General features: G+C 39.4%; 1 protein-coding gene across 1 annotated transcript; it reads right to left on the bottom strand.

The window, feature by feature from the left end:
- Positions 1-1,683: 1,683 nt before the first annotated feature.
- Positions 1,684-16,447, bottom strand: LOC308111902 (excitatory amino acid transporter 1-like). The gene is made up of 10 exons (XM_080467019.1): positions 16,181-16,447; positions 15,290-15,579; positions 14,350-14,487; positions 7,221-7,425; positions 6,873-6,915; positions 5,560-5,828; positions 5,209-5,442; positions 4,652-4,846; positions 4,072-4,206; positions 1,684-3,470 (listed from the first exon to the last, which is right to left on the bottom strand). Exons 2-10 carry the CDS (start codon positions 15,471-15,473, stop codon positions 3,263-3,265), a joined length of 1,611 nt encoding a protein of 536 aa, XP_080323145.1. The 5' UTR covers positions 15,474-15,579; positions 16,181-16,447; the 3' UTR covers positions 1,684-3,262.
- Between the last annotated feature and the right edge of the window lie 1,390 nt (positions 16,448-17,837).

Below are 17,837 nucleotides of genomic sequence, written 5' to 3'. Positions count from 1 at the left end.
TTGGGTCTATGGATATACAGTATGCTTCAAATATCTGTAACACGGCAACGCCTCATACATCATGTTTTATCCTGTCAACATTAGCATTTTGTTCAATTTTTAACACTTACACAACAACTGATCAATCTATTGATTGATTTCTTTGACTTTGTGTGTGCAAAAAGTGTCAACATGCGTTTTCCAAAACTTCTGAGATGCACAATTGTGACGTTAGTGAAAGTCTTATACAATAGAACACTAGTCTGTAGTTCTGTTGACTTTTTTATTGGCAAAGGGTTTTGCCCTTTCTTGCTTGTCAATAGATTCAAGATATTTGTTGGCATATGTACAGATAAATAAACATTAACACTGTACAATGAAAAGCTTACTTTGCTGGTCCCCCAGCCTATAATTAACTAGAAGATAAAGACAAAAATAAATACAAATAAAACCAATGAACAGGGCGTGTACAGATAAATAGGTAACTAAAAAAGTTACCAAGAATAAAATAAATCCTAATATTGTTGTGGACTTGAAACCACATAATATCCAAAAATGTGTTCAAAGGGAGGGGAATGTCTTAGCTTGGTTTGGGTCCATGTCGTAATCTCTAGCTCCGTCTTTCCTCTCGTTCGCAGCTCCTGCAGAAGGGACTTGATTATGGCGCAGGTATATATATATATAAGCTCCACAGCCATATTGATATATTGACATATTCTCCACCTTATTTCCTAATAAATATACTTCATTTATAATCCTTATTTGTGACCATATATGGTGTCCATCACTCAAAATTTCAGTTCAGCTCTATCTTAATCATTCAGCATGTTAAGATAAAACAACTGGAAAACTTGCCCAAATGTCCAAAGCCTCATCTGACAGGAATAATCAGATATTTTAAACCGCTTCTGTATTCTTGCCTTGAGACATGAACTGCTGCTTTCAATGAAACAATTTCAGCATACACTCAGTGCTCATCAGTGATCTCACTATGACTTTTGGTCTCTTTTGGACACAGTTTGGTTGTGATGTGGAGTTTTGGTCCGGTGCCTCTGTCAATCAACTTATTGATATTTGTCATTTTAACCTTTGTGACCCCCTTGATTGTATTACATTGGGACTTCTTGAAAACAGATACAGCGTCAAGGGTTAATCCTCTTTGAGAACTTTTTTAATAACTTTTAATTTAATAACGTTTCTTCACAGTCAGAAACTATGACTTGGTGACTAAATCTTCACGAGTAAGGGAGAGTGTGTTTTCATCTCTTGTCTACGACATGTGCAGGATGTATCCTGCCTTCTCCCATCGGTGGATGACACTTGAATCTATTTGAACAATGAAATTAAGTGTGGTGGATGTAAACCCATTGGATGAAAAGAAAAACAAACCTAATTTGACTGAACAATGTTTAACTACAATGTCTTGAACTACCTCAACATGTATTTGATCTGATCAGCATGACTGTTGAAATTTGAGCAGTGCCAGCAAAATCAAGCACATAATGTGATTTTCTGTGTCCTCCAAATCAAAACTTAGTCATGAGGTAGGTATGAATAGCTTAGAGGAATCTGCCTTCACCATGTTCACTGTCGTGTAAGAAGAATTATTAAGACATTCTTATCAAAGATATCAAAGAAATTGTAAAATCTGAGTATAGAATTTGAACATTGTTTTGATTTTGATTGATAAAACGATTGAAGAATGATGAATAAAATGACCATTTTTATTTTTTTATTGGAAAAGATTCATGCAAGATAAATCTACTATTATTCAGTTGTACATGTGTGCATGTATGAATTCAAGCATATCTGAAGAGACACCAGCAACTGTAAACAAAGGAATTACTCCATTTCCTCAAGTAAAAAAGAAAAAGGTCATTGACATTTGCAGAGTTTGGTTTGCAGAAGAACTAGACAAATTGTTAGATTGGTTTGGTAATTGCAATTTTTACAATATCTTCACATGTACAATAGTAAAGTAACTTTCACAATAGAAATCTACATTAATACGCGTATTCTATCTACAATTCTCTATACATGCACACTATATTCAAATGACTCTTCTATACAAAGAAATTACGATGTAAATGTTACATTTGTTATAATATGTCATATAACTAGACATTGAAACAAAACAGCAGATAGCAGAAAAAAAAGACTGAAACGAAACTGAACTGAGCAGACTACAAAACACAATTATACATCGAACCTTCCATTTAATTTGTTTAATGTAAAATAGAAAAATTAAAAGGTACTTGAAGTTGACATGTAAATGTTGTAATCAAAATGTTATAATATGATGCCCATGTTGGTGTGGTACCGCTGTGTTTGCTTATAATTTAACTAAACTACAGAAATTTGGCTCATACATTTGGTGCATTTTTTTTGGTTGAAATGCTCAAAATCTCCACTTATGATAGATTATATTCTCAGCTAAGCCAATTCACAGGTCAGTGTGAGGCTGAGAGAATTTGTCTGTGATTGTTAACATAATTTCAGCGGGAAAAAGGAACTATGAATAAAAGCTTAAGAATTGCCAAAACATAATCATTTTTAAGTTTGACACAAAGGCCCACGTTTTAGCTTTAGTTGCTTTTTGGACAGACAAAAAATGAAGCTGCTTTGGACAGTTCGGGCACACTAATATGTAAGCGTTGAGGTAACTTACAGCATTCTTTGATTCAGGTGAAATATGTTCATCAAAACATGAAGGCTCACAGGTGTCTGCACTCAAATGTTGAATAGCCCTTTTATATATGATATCTACTGTTTTTCAGATGAGATTCAACTTCACTGACTTCTTCCACATACAGAATTGAGAACTCAAAGCAAAGGTAACCTCTTTAAAGCCAGTGACAATGTGTGTGACTTTAGGATTCACGACAACACTGGCCTCTAGTGGTTGAGATTAGCCATCACAGTTCTGAGATGAATTGGACTTGCCCTGCAGACCACAGACCAAGAAGCTTTGTCTTTCATTCTTAATCGTAAACAGCTGCCAGCCTTTGGCATATTGTACTACCAGGAAGTATCTCAGCACAAACTTGAAAAAAACAAACAAAAAAACAATGTGATCCATTTCATGTCCGCAGTGTGTGGTGAGTGAGGCCTCGCACACCAGTGGAACTTATTTGGCAGAATTCTATTGTCTCTGTAGATTCATTTCATTTAAAATTAAAATCTTGTGAGATGGCGGATTGAACATTCAGAAAGGATCATGTGCTTCAAAACAGTGCACTGACTTTCAGAAACCATTGCGCAGCTTTGAGCAAATATCACGGCCTTACATCTTGGTCTCGCTGTTGACAATTTTTTCGTTCTCGTACTCGTTCTCCTGGCAGATGAGCTGGTACGGCTTCTTGTTGGCCTCCTCCACCACCGAGTTGCCTACTTCCGGGTCCTTTTTCCTCAGCTCATGGCGGGACAGGTGTTCCACTATACCAGCGCCGATGGAGTCTCCGAGGACGTTGGTGGTGGTGCGCAATCGATCCCTGAGGAGAGAGACAGGGCCCGTTGAAAACAGAACAACAGAAAAGACATAACCAGAAGAAATGAAACATAAGCACAACAAGATCAATCAACTTCAGTTAAAACATGCCGAATTAAATGCTCAAAGATTTCCCTCTATGTGTTTGCAAAAAAAAAAAGAAAAAAAAAGAAAAATCATTGGGGACACCTGGGGGATACATTTTTAATCGCTCAAAGGGAACCACAATGAACACAGTGAGTAGAGAGGAGGAAGCGGGGCTTTGCACAGCGGTTGGCTGCTGACTGAATAAAAAACAGATGGGTGGAGGGACATGGAATGTGATGGGAGTGTCTCTGGAAGCTGCCCTGTAATCCAGTGAGTGTGAACGGCACAACGAAAAAATGCTGCTGGGATGGAATTTCATTACATTTATACCATGCCGCTACGATTTCCTGAGAATAAAAACCTTTTCTTTTTCACAATAAAATCCCAAATTCTTTCATGTTTGCACACTCAAACATAAAGTGGTGTTATTTGGGGGAAGGAAGTTTAATTTGATGTGTGTGTGTGTATTGTTTTGAACTAAATTAAGGTACCTAGATCAGCACATAGTTTTTACTTACAGAAACCAGTCGACAGCGATGATCAGAGAGATATCATCCGTCGGCAGGCCGACAGACGTGAGCACTATCACCATTGTAACCAGCCCTGCCTGGGGGATTCCAGCTGCTCCAATACTGGCTGCTGTGGCTGTGATACTTCCAAGAAAAAAATGGGAAAAGATGAACACAATTATCAACAGTCACGTTATAGACGTAGAAATGTCCTCATATTGAACTCCTAAATATTCCTTTGTGATACCACTGAAGAATATAATTTATGTTCTTTTCCTTGGCAGCAATACTGACCCCTTTCTATCATTTGCCAAAAACTGAGACTGTTGGAAAGAAGTTTGTACTTGCAGATAAGAGGCCTGGAAATGCTTAACTTGGGTTAAGTTTCTTGCCATAATGAGAGGAAACTGTAATAGGAATATCTTTCTGCGAATCCCTTGCAAATCCAGATTTCAATAAGAGTCAGTTTCTTGAACTAAATCCTCTCGGGAGGATTTGTGTTTCAGCCCTAGAAATAGTGATCTAAGCCATAAAAAGTAAATACTTACACTTTAAAAGTTAAAACACGAGTACCATATGTATCACATACCTGATGGTGAGAATCTGTCCGAAGTTAAGGTCCAAATCATTGACCTGAGCAATAAAAATGGCCGCCAGAGCTTCATAAAGAGCCGTGCCATCCATGTTTATGGTGGCGCCGACAGGGAGCACAAAACGGGTCACACGTTTGTCCACCTTGTTGTTTTCCTCCAGACATTTAAATGTGATTGGCAATGTGGCTGAACTGAGAAGACAGATGAATAGGAAATATATTGGAAAGGCAGAGGTTGCAGCTTATGAACATTTGCCGCCATTATGGAGACAACAAACCAAACACTGAAAACTTTGAACTGTTAGTATGACTATTGCATGACAAAAAAAAATAAATCAAAATTTGAACAAAATATATATATATTATCAAAATCACAGAGAGCAAGTCTATAAAATGAAATTTCTGCCATAATAACAAAGCATTTATAATCATAAATCGTGACATGTCACATAAGATATTTGAAAGAACAGCAACAAGGTTTATTTAATGTGTGTTTTCCTTTTGATATCCTCTTCTCGTGTGATTATTTGTTTTCATCACATGAGTCAGCATACCTTGAGGATGTTCCAAGGGCAGTGATCAGTGCCTGCAACAGCCCAGCGATGAAGACCACGGGGTTCTTCCTGGTGACGATGAAGTACAGCATTGGCAGGACAAAGATGGCGTGAACAAGCAAGCCAGAAACGACTGTCACTGTATACATTCCCAGCTGCCCACCCATGGCGGAGATGTCCTCCATCTCCACAATTTTTCCAGCAATCAGGAACAAGATACCGATCGGGGCATACCTGTGGATCAACGGATAGTTATACAGACATAGTACTTATAGTACATTTCATTCTTTAATACCTTTACCCATGTTAAATTGAATGTGGGGTTGGTTTTTTTTTCTTTCTGTGACTTACCACATTATTATAGCAACAAGCCTCATAATGGCTTCATTGAGGCAGTCAAAAAAGTCCTTTAGTGGTTGACCCTGCTCCTTCATGCTCCCGATGATCAGACCGAAACACATGGAGAACACCACCAGGCCGAGAGCATTGATCCCATTAACTGCCCCGGGCACCGGGATCAGCTCCTCCTTTGTTATGCTCTGGTTGCCGTCGAGTGTGACCATTGAGTCGTTCACCGTCATCGTGATGTGAACTATTCTTTTGGCATATTGCGTCTTGAACTGGATAGTTGAAATGAGAGACACCTTGTTAAATAGCGATAAATTATAGCGGATTTATGATTTCCATAACAAAAGTGACCACTTTTCGGTACCTGCTGTCGTACTATCGACGAATATTGTTCAAAAAAGGATAGGAAGTGATTAAACATCGCAAAATTGAAAAGAGTAAAACCCACTATGGAAGAACTTCTGAGAGAAACAGCATCTTGATTCTTGAATTATAGTCATGGATTTGGTTTTTGAGGTCACAATGACCTTGAAATTCAAACCTTGAAGCCAGAATCGAAATAGTTTAATCTTGTAAATATGTAACATTTTTGCGGTGATCCCACAGGAGGTACGACTAGACTATTAAATATAACATTATGAACATTACTGAAATGAAATCAACTGAAATCCTGACAATGTTGGGAAACAGGGAAACGACAGCGGTACTAAGATAAGAGCCTTAAATCAAAATTGCATGGGTTGGTTGTAAACATGAGCAGGAAAGAATCACTGAAGCAAAAAATGTTTTTGCTTATTTTTGTGGAATATCTAAACTTCCAAAATTAAATGAATTCCCAAAATGGAGATTGTTCCTTTTTTTTTCTTTTTTCGTAAAAAAAAACTCAAAACCACACAATTACAAGATTAAATCAAACAGTGCAGGAGAGACATTTTTTTGAATTCCTCCCCATCAATAAACATTTCTAAATCACAATAATGGAAATAAAAATAACAAAGGATGAAGGAACAACAAGCAGAAAAACAAAGTAAAACATATTTGTGAAGTTTTGATGAGAATTTTATGGTTGACTATCAAATGCTGTCGATAAATCCAAGATATATTTATCCATAGCTGTCGGAATGTTATCAATGAGATGTGGAATAGCCATTTATGTTCGTTTATCTTTGGCTTGACTTCATCATGACCAGCTGCTGGGTCTTTAACTTTAACAATGATGTGTTTTCTATAAGTGTTGGAAGTCAGAGAACAAGCCACAAATATTATCAGAGGTGAGAGCGGCATGAAGAGAAGAGAGTATGCTGTGGGAGAGGTACCTGTTTGGTGCATGCCTCTACGATGTTAGGAGGAAACATGTTTCTAGAGCAAAAAAAAAAGAAAAGAAAAAAGGACCACATTTTGATCAGTTATTCAATTACTTTGTTCTTACGAGTTAGAAATGCATGTCAGCAAATGAATAAATACAAATTCTTGCACTGCTTTTCTGAGGCCTTTTGAAATAATCTACACATTCAGGAGCGCACAAACTTTCAAATCCATCTCCTACATTGAATGACCACAAACAGGGTCAGGTTTGATCAGGATCAAAAGTGGACCAGTCAGTGAGTCAGAGCTTTTTCTTTTTTGTTGATGGAAGAGAAACCACATGGTTCTTGGGAGTATACCTGATAAGATCCAGAAAGGCATCAGCAGCGCTGACCTGCTCTATTTGCTGCTGTTTGGTGAACTGATCTTTTGTTCCTTTTCCCGGGTGAATGATGAGCACCATGACGATACCGATGAACACAGCAATGACGGTCGTTGTGGTGTAGTAGACGACTGCCCGCAGGCCCATTTTACCAGAAGCTCGGCTGTCCAGCGATGCCATCCCTGAGGACAGATTGCACACAGCCAACGAACATACATCAGTACAGCCCCTCTGGGGATTGTGTACATTAGACCTATTACCAGGCAATAAACTATTTCTGTGTCAAGCATTTATTTATTTTCCTGCCTAACACAGTTCAAAACAATTCAAACAATCAATATTTATAATATTTGTATTAAAGAAATGCGTGTATACAATTGGTTTTAGGTGGAAAGAACCAAAGATGCTGCATAACATAACTTAATTTCAAAAAAAAAAAAAAAATATATATATATATATATATATATATATATATATATATATATATATATATATATATATATATATATATATATATTATGAACACACTGAAGTCTAAACGCACTTTGAAAATACAGTGTCCCTACTTTTCTTGTCTATATGAACATTCATCTTGGATATTGCTGCCCAATGACCTCAGTGTTTGTATTGATGTGTCAGTAACCTCTGTCTCTCTAGGCATACAGTCATCCAGGGAAAAGGTGATGTACAGTAATTATATGTGGGATACACCCATCTGGATTATCTGAATTACTATCTGTGACAACAAAGAGCAGGAAACACAATCTGACTCTGACCTTTACCGGCCGAAAAACAACACCTAACTGTGCAACGCACCCAGGGGAAGATCTGACATGCCAGATCTGTTAACATATTGTACATTCATTTGTGGATAACTTTTTAAATTTATGGCTGGATGAACTCTTCAAAAGCTACCTGAAATGTCTCCACTGGTCACGTGGGGCTTTTCCTAGTTGACAGATTACGTTGTGCAAAGTAGAGTTATGTGTACTGACGTTTGTTTGTTGTGAACACAGAGAACAGAGATGTCAGCTACAGTTAAGGTCCATGTTTGAGTAATGGGTAAAAATAAACAAGAAAGATGTGTACCTCTGTCTACTACATGGCGTGAACAGGAAAGCATTCAGAGTAGCTGGGACAAGACAGCATAGAGTGACTTTCTATGGAGAGAAAAATATATATGTTGCAGCAAGAATCAGGGCAAATGTGAAGCTCCAGTTACAAGTAAAAGCTTCACTTCTTCCTGTGACTGGCAGAAAGGTCAGATACTATCAATTTACACGCAACCTATTAAAAACCACTAATCAATTTGTGATTTAAAAAGAAATTGTTTTGGAAAGTGTGGTTTTTCAGTGAAGCACTGATGTTGGAGAAAACTGTTTATTGCTAGTCAATAACAGAGAAGGAGTCCCAGAGCCTGGACGCTCCACCATCTTCCACCGCTTAACAGCATTAAACATACTCTGGTGGACTCATGGTGGCAGAAAGCAAAACAGCCGTTCAGACAACTTGGGTTTAGAAACAGACAAGCTGCCTCAATAGGCATGAAAGTGACAGTGGTGCTATATTTTCACGGTGTCAGGTCCCATTATGGCCATTATCTTCATTTCGGATCCGTACAAGGAAAAGCAGGCTTTGTGTGGTGGGAGAAGACGTATGTCTCTTTCAGATATACTGCGTGTGTGTGTGTGTGTGTGTGTGTGTGTGTGTGTGTGTGTGTGTGTGTGTGTGTGTGTGTGTGTGTGTGTGTGTGTGTGTGTGTGTGTGTGTGTGTGTGTGTGTGTGTGTGTGTGTGTGTGTGTGTGTGTGTGTGTGTGTGAGTGAGTGTGATCCTTAGACATTGAACTTCAACTCGGTTATAAAGTCAATGTTAGATTTTGGCTGATTTTTAACCATCCAGTGTGATGACTAAAGCCTTTGTAACTAATGTGCACAGGTCTTCTCAGCCATAAATTCTACCAGGTGGAAAATTAGACTCAAAATTTCGTTAACAGACCTAATCTTTGGAGAACTGAAGTTTGTGATTCAACCGTAAAACTGTTGGTCTGAGACTCATCATTAGCTCTTTCAGTGAGCATCAGTAACTCTCGGGTCAATTATGAAGTTTAACACTGGCTACTTTAAGAGTTTTCTACTGAGCTGGGTTTTCCTCCTGCAAACTGATTGAGCTGAGAACCAGAACCGAACCAAACGGTTGCCTCACTGAGTCATACTCCTATCTATGATAACATTTAGAAACAGATAAACTGTGTGAAGAAGCTGTTTGTGGAGAGCCGAGAACTGCCAACTCACTGCAGTCAGACTCCATAACGTTTGACCACTTTTCAAATATGATTTACTAATAGTAAATGGTACATGAGAGAAACATTTCCCTGATCAGTATTTACCAACCCGTTTGAGCAAAATCTAACTGTATCTGGCACTTTATCCAGCAATGTCTGCCAAGTTACTCAACTTAGGTAATTATGTTGACAATTGCAATGCAGCACATAGATAGTACTGGGTTTAAGCATTTACGTAACTGGATTGTTTTCAGGAGTATTCTCACTGATTCAGAGCACAGATTATGACATCTTTGGGACACAGGCTTTTTAATGATTACATTTTAACTGCTCACAAGGAAGTGAGAAATTCAGAACCAAGATTTATTATCACATTTTAGAGGGCTCAGGCATACACTTTGTTGATGAGTATCCTTACAATGTGTGCAACTGTACGTTCTGGTGCTCACTGCCCCTGCTATGGCCCTCTTTGGTCCTCTTGTCTCAAACTGCTGAGGACTTAGGCCTTTATCCTGTTTTTTTTATCCTCTTCATCCCCTTGTTCTCATTCCCTCCCTCATTCTCTTCTCCCAAATTCTTTGCCTCTACCCCCATGTCTCAGGGAGCCCCTTATTATTACCTTTGTCCCTCTCCTCCTCTCCTCTTCTCTCACCCTACAGCTCACCTCCCTCATCTTTTTTTTTTCCACGAACACTGATCTTATTGCCGCAATCCTTTTTCAGTGCCACCATCACCCCCTCTCTCCTGCTTTCCGCCCGTTTCCTTTCTGACAACCCTGGGAAAACTTGTTGACTTAGTCAGCCCCACATGCACACAATGATCTCCAGCCTGTTGTCCAGGCAACAACGGATGCAGCCTCACCGATCCCATCTTTTCAAAAGAGTGAAAGAACAGAGATTGAAGGAGAACAAGGAGAATGACTTTCTTTCTCTTTCGGGGAATGTTCATCAAACACAAGCAGGCCCACTTTGGGGGGGAAAGTTGAAACACAGGACACAAGCAGAATGCCCTTCTCTTATGCTTTGACCATCCCTTTTCTGAAACATCTACCCTTATAAGCTGCGTAGTGGTTAGAATACCCGCCTCACAGCGAGAGAACACCTGGTTCAAATCCATGTTTGGCTTCTTAGCTTTTCTGCGTGGAATTTTTCAGCTTTTGCATTCTTCTGCTCCACTGTTTTTTTTTTTAAACATAGTCCAAAACCTTGTATTTGAGGAGGTGCGTCTGGTTTTCTGTCTCTTTGTGTTTGTCTTGCATTGGACTGACAACTTGTCCAGGGTGTACCCTGAGGTCTATAGTTATAGTTAGCTGTCACCTATAGTTAGCTGGCCCCGTGACCCTCAGTTGCAAAAAGAGGTTTAGAAGATGGGACACATGACCTGATCGGTTGATTGATTGGCAACTTGATTTAAAGAAAATAATTATAATTTAAATGGATTGCAAATAATTTTGGAGGTGTTCCATTGACTGTATTTACTGAAGCAAGTATTTCATATCCACTCCAGTGTCCTTAAAAATGCAATCTAACTGAAGATGTGTGGCGCATTTTTCATGCATTATCGGACTATATTTTAACAATGTCAACATTTTGTAATGTTTTCTAATATGAAAAAAGTTTGTGTTTTGAATTAAGAAAATAATTCTGCGGGTGTATATTCTTTTTATTTGCTGACATGCTATTATGTAAAATCAATATCTCTAAGTCACTGTTCCGTATTTTAATGAAATGTTATGGTAGGAGGTCTTGAGTAAGAGTTTACATGTTTGAAAGATATAGAGCCACCTGGACATGCTGACCCTTCTAAATTTGACTTGAAATTGAAATCTCCCTTCCCCAAAAGGTCATTAAAACTTGCCTTGGGGTCACCTCTTCTAATTCCATCCTTTTCCTCTTTTACCGCCTACTTCCCCCGTCTAGTCCCGCCTGACTGCTCTATAAATACACAGGGGCGGACTCTCAGTCTTCACAATGAAATGCCAGAAGGAGATATAGACTTTAAGGCATGTAAATGGTCCGATTGAAGCATTTTTCTGTGAGAGATTGAACTCATGCAATAAGGGTAACAAAGATATTGTGAACCTCAGAGTTATTTGTACTCTCTCCTTCTCACTAAACCCCTCTTTTCATAATCCTTGATCCTCTGGGCTCCTGTCTGCCCTACTGATGGCCTTGCTTTCTGTAATTCTTTACTTTCCTGTATTCAATCTACCTTTCAAGGCTCCCCTGGAGTCTCCGCAAGTTTTCTGTTAATTCAATTTCACTTTTAGAACCCGTCACTTGAAAGGAAAGTCCTTTCCACCCAGGGCCACTGATTTCAAACAGAAGCTCTATTCAGTCTTGGGAGCATGACAGTCATTTTGCAAATGGGGCCACGTGTTCGTAGAAAACAAGTCATAGGAACTCAGCTGTGATGCTCTCATCCTCTAAAACATGATAGACTCAATGTCAGGTATGTAAGGCTCAGTATATAGCACTTACCACAATTACATTAAGGCTGAGGGCCACAGGATAACATGGGAAAGTCAGGAGAAGCAGCCAGTGCCACAGTGTTTCCTACGCAGATAAACACCCAGCTAAGTTTGTCAAACTGTTTTTTTTTCTTATTTGAAGATCCTTTTTTGAATTCTTACGGAGAAAAACACTCAAATGTAATAGAACAGTGGTATTCATTTTAGCAGAAAATCTGGAAAAGGTGAAAACTGTGCTTCAGCTGTATCTAATAAGAATTTCAGTTGCTGTTTTCAAAATGGAAAAATCTTTTCTAGCGCATGTACCAGCATTATACATCTGTGTGCTTTTTACACAGAATAGCACAACACTTTTTATTGCTACTGTTACTATGACTTCCAACTTGTTTTGGATTGTACTGCCGCAGTGAAGTTAAAATTCTGTTGTCACTTTAATACCTCGACAGAACTCAGAAAGCATATTATGCTGCAGCAAACTGGCTTATTTGGGCAGTAGGTTTGACCTTCTGCTTGTAACATGTTATTGGTCATTTTTATCTCTCACAGAAGCAAAACACAAAAAAGATAATCTCACAAAAATGTTTTTTTGAGTTGGATCAGAAACAATAGAGATGCTTTATAGATGGAGATGATGCCATTCACAGAAAATTATTTACTATGGCGGTGAAAGTTCACCACGCTTTACATCAAACAATCATGTAACGATCACAGCTTTGTGCTCGACCAAGTACAGTGCATATGCTTTTTAATGAAGCTGCAGAGTTAAATTGCTGTTAGATGCTGTTTTGTTTTTTTTACTTTAATTGATGGTTATTTCTCTCTTTTACTAAGGTGTAGAAAAATCAATATAAAAATATAGAGCTTGTGGTAATGTAGTAGTTGGCTTTTTCTCATCTTGTCAAGTCCACAGCAAACAACCTAGCATTTAACAACCTGCTTAAGGGCAGATACTGTACACAGTCGACTCTTGACTAACAGAAACGCACTTTGTTGATTTCCACATGCTGTAGCTGTGGTCATGTGACATGATGTCAGAGGATGCTGACGCTACGTCCAACCGCAGCACAAAGCGGGTCATTATCAGACAACACGTCCCTGTCATCCCTTCAGGAGAATGGCCTCTTTCCCCGTCAGTCATTGCTAAGGGACTGGACATTTCCAGCACTGCTGATCCCCGTTTTAAGAAACTCACATGTTCTCTGCATGCACCTAAACAATCCCAACAAGGCAAGACTGCAATCAATAACAAACTGATTTGGCTCCAGAAGGAACGATACTTGTGCGTCTGACCTTGGATTATCAACTGGAAACCTCCAGTGTCGTGTTTTTGTCTTTGTGAACGTAACTCACTTCCAGATATACTGGATCAAAAACAAACACTTCACAAGTTCTATAGTATTTCACTTGAGCTACTTTGGTCCTTGTGTAATTCACTACCATTACCCAACGGGTGACACATGTGGTCGAGATTTGTCAATTAAACTGCAACTCTCTGTCTCTCTGGCCCACAGGGTCATTTTAACCTGCTGCATGACTTCAAAAAAAATAAAACTAACACTGTGTGAACAGCTGGCTCATTGATAATCAATGGAGCCAAATTTAAAAGATAAATAAATATATTTTTAATGAAGTATCGGGAATGTTTTTCATTTATACAGCGCACACTTATCAAAGTTGCTTTATGAACAACTATTGTAGGAGTTGTATTAAAAAAAAAAAAAAAGGTTTTCGCACTTCTACTCCCAGATACTTGAGACACTGTGTCAGGTGATAGTGAAGTAGACTTTATTTAGCAAGGGGTTATTTCTTCAGAGGCTACTATTTCACAAAAGGTGAAGAGAGCCATGGAGCCATGTGGAGCAAACATAGACACATACAGATGTCCAGCAGATGTGTGGGTAAAAGACAATGTTTTGGGAGCTGCAACAACGGTGTGTGTGTGTGTGTGTGTGTGTGTGTGTGTGTGTGTGTGTGTGTGTGTGTGTGTGTGTGTGTGTGTGTGTGTGTGTGTGTGTGTGTGTTCTGATGTAAAATTAGAACAAAACAAGCAACAACTGACAATATGAAGCAAGGGCTAATTTTAGATATTTGATCATATGAAATGCAGAAAGGCAATGACAACTCCTTTTGAAGAACTACCGTGACGAGTAAGTGGGAGTGCTGTGTGCAGGCCGAGTCATGTGAATTTCGAAGCATTATGAATAAATTGTTTTCTTTCACATGAGGGTTGACTAAGTGTGTCCAATTCTCACTGAAAAAATCTGAGTTTGAGACAAAACAGCACCACACAAAATATGATTTTAACAAATGAACCATGCTTTGGATTGCACTTTGAAGTGTGACGCTGTGAATACCTGTGATGAGACTTGAAACCAGCAGAGGCAACACCAGCATCTGAAGCATCCTCATGAGCAGTTCTCCAGGGAAAGAGAAGAACTTTATTTCACGATAGGACATTCTGTAGGGCCGCAGGGAAAAGCCCAGGGCGATACCTGTAGTGTGGAGAGGAGGACATAACACACAAACTTTATCCCAGACATCAGGAGACAAGACCCTGTAGTGACAATTCAGCATGTGTATGATGTAATAATACTATAGAAATACTTTGGAGAAACATAAAGAGTCACAGGGAAGGTGGAGCTTTAGAGTAAGAGGCATCTGACATACAGCATGAGGTGTAAACATGAACAACTGCTGGTATAGAGGGTAGAGGGTTCAACCTAAATGATTTGTGCAATGACCATTACGCCGATCTTAGTTTATTTTTAGATTTGCATTTGGGCATAAAATATGTGTAATTTCTTTCCGTCGGTATCATTAAACACTCTTCATCCAACTGACCCACCAACAGGTCCCGGTGCTGTATTTAGTAGCCTGAAGTTAAAAAATATCCCGATTTAATCTTTTTTTTTCATGGCGTTGTGTAACTTCAGCGGGGCTGCACAAGTGCATTTAGTAGGTGGGCCTGGCCTCTTCCTGCTGAGTAAGATTTAGAGGTTAATGGTAACAGGTCAGAGGTCAGCCGAAGTGCCAGGCGAAGGCCAGGCTGCTCACTTCAGGCTCTTCTGTTTTCCCATCTGGTGAATTGTGTTAGCTTGCTTTTGGCCGCCACAGAGGGTAGGATTTTTAGGGGTGACACAGAAAGTATGTTGAATTGCTTATTAAAGATTTCAATCAAGCTGAATGGTACCTACAATAACATCACATCTGAAATAAAGCACCTGACTTTTAAGAGATTCGTGTCCATACAGGGTCTGAAATACAAACAATTCCCAAGAAGACCTCCACACTTACCAATAATGACAGCAATAATGGTGAGGATCACAAAGGCGTTTTTAATGAAGAATCCCTTCATATCGTCCTTGGTGATGCTCTGCACTTGCTTCCTGGCCTGCAGAGATCGAGCCTGGATCCTGTCGCGGACCCGGTGGAGACCCATCTGAGTCCTCTGCGGGTTCTCCCCATTGCTTTGAGTCATAGCTGCGCTCCCTCCTCACAACAATTACAAACTTGCAGAAACTTGACTCCCAAGTTTTCAATACTCTCTGTCACACTTCTTCTTTGGTCTGAACGTTAAAACCTTCCTGGTTGAGAGGGAGAAAAACGTTTTGTTAGTCAAACAAAACAAATACACAAGGAAAATACCAAAAACACTCCCAATTCAATCAGACAGGTCATGAAATGAAACGGGTCAATTCATTATCTTTTGATTGTAAAACTTTTTTTTTTAAATATATACCCTGCATATCTAAACGTTAAGCATCTGGTGAGAATTTTTTGCTAATTTAGAAAAAAAATAATAAAAAAAAATCTTCTCAATTACACATGAACACCACCAACACACAGTACTTCAATGATTCTGGCAATAAAAGCTTCTTCCTGAGTGAGACCAGTATGTGTTGCTCACAGCTGCGAAGCACTGAACATTTTCTCTGCAACACACACGTGTACAGTTTGGGTTGGAAATCAGATTTCCAGATTTCGTCACGCACAAACACACACACTCTCTCTCTCTCACACACACACACACACACACACACACACACACACACACACACACACACACACACACACACACACACACACACACACACACACACACACACACACACAGACAAACACACACACTGGTCAAATGATCCAATGCATTGCAAAAACCAACAGAAATTGAAGTTGATTCTGTACCTTGAGCCTCGATGAGAAGAGAAGCCCTCCTTTGGAGTAACGCCTGAGGATCTTTCAGGGTGTAAGTTTTGTTCTTTAACAGCTTGAGCAGTGCGAGGAGGACAGATGCGCTCTTTGGCTTTGCGCTGGCTGCCGTGAACAGCCAGCAATGAGGAGCAGGAGAGAAGGAAAGGAAAGGAGCAACAGTGGTCGGAGGGGGACGAGGCCGTGAATGAGCCAGTGAGAGACAGGAGGCGGTGCCACAGCAGGAGAGAGAAACTAGTGACTAGCCCAGCATGAGTTTCTGAGGAGGTGAGGAAATGGAGGGGAGGAGGGGGGGCTGAAGAAGAAGAAGAAGAAGAAAAAAAGAAAGTAAGGGTACAGAGAGGGAGTGCTTTTACAACAGAAAGGGGGGTTTCGTGAATAATGAGCTTTCCAAAGCAGGAAACAGAGAAAGGACCTTCTTGTTTTCACTCTGTCCCTTTCAAATAGGTTTTCACGCTTGGTGGCTTCATCCTGATACATCCAGATTCCTGCAGAGTGGGTCTATACGCAGGAAAAGAAAAAAGCGCCATCCATCAATAAATATAGAAGCAGATTACCCATTCATGCCTTGTTTTTATCTACACACTTCCACTAGTCAGTTTTGGTTTAACTTTTTTGTTCCATTTGAACATATTGCACTGCTTACAAAGTCCACTTGGCTGTGTTTTCTCCCATTGGAAAAAATAAGTTTTTCGTGTTGAGCTAAACAGAGAAGGTAAATATTGACCAAGTGCCAGAAGCAAGATTGGTGCTCAACTTGGCATTATGAAAGAAACAAGTGTGTGCAAGCAGTGGGACGTGTTTGGTAGCCAGCGAGCTGACTCACCATGCAACTGTGACACATTAAACATAATGGCTACATGGCTTTTCACAGGAAAGGTAAGGCCGATAAGAAATGTATTTTGGCTGCACAGTTCAAGGATTTGGTTTGGCCTGTGTCATGGGATTTATACTAAGAAGATAGAATAGAATAGAATAGCACTTTATTGTCACTCTGTAGCAATGTTAAAACACAGTGTGAGCAGCAGTGAAATGTCAAACAGAAACCCCAGTGACAGCAATCAAACCACAAGAGTAAAATACAAAACTGTGGAAACGATGGAATATTAAGTATTAAATGTTGAAAACCAAAACTGGGAAGTACAAACAAAAGTATTTACAAAAGTAGTGCAAAATGATGTATGGCAATGTGTGTGACAACGGGCTGAAGAAGTTCAAAGGGGAGAGGAGAAAAGCTCGAGGCATCCCTTCTGACTCATTGCGAGGGAATCTATGTATGGCAACAGTGTTGTGAAATGTTTCAGCCGTTAGGACATGTGCACGCTCAAAACACACACACAAACTCACACAGATTGTCTCATTCTTTATATGACCACACTGAAATTATATAACCTCTCCGACTCTCTGTTGCTCCAAGAATTTGAAAATAATTCCGCCAATGGTGGACTTTTATTGACAGTAGCTGAAAAAGCTGCATGTCTCTCATGTTACTGCAAATTGTTCAGTATGCAGGAGTTTGGTTTTGCTTAGTTTGGAGCATTTAGAATAGCAGATTGTTTGAGGAATTTGAAGAACTCAGGTCATTCAATCATTCATGCATCTTCTAAACCGCTTCATTTAAATGAGGGTCACA

This window comes from Lipophrys pholis (genome assembly GCF_963383615.2).
Source record: "Lipophrys pholis genome assembly, chromosome: 7".
Taxonomy (NCBI): Eukaryota; Metazoa; Chordata; class Actinopteri; order Blenniiformes; family Blenniidae; genus Lipophrys; species Lipophrys pholis.
This window is presented reverse-complemented; position numbering and strand designations above follow the sequence as displayed.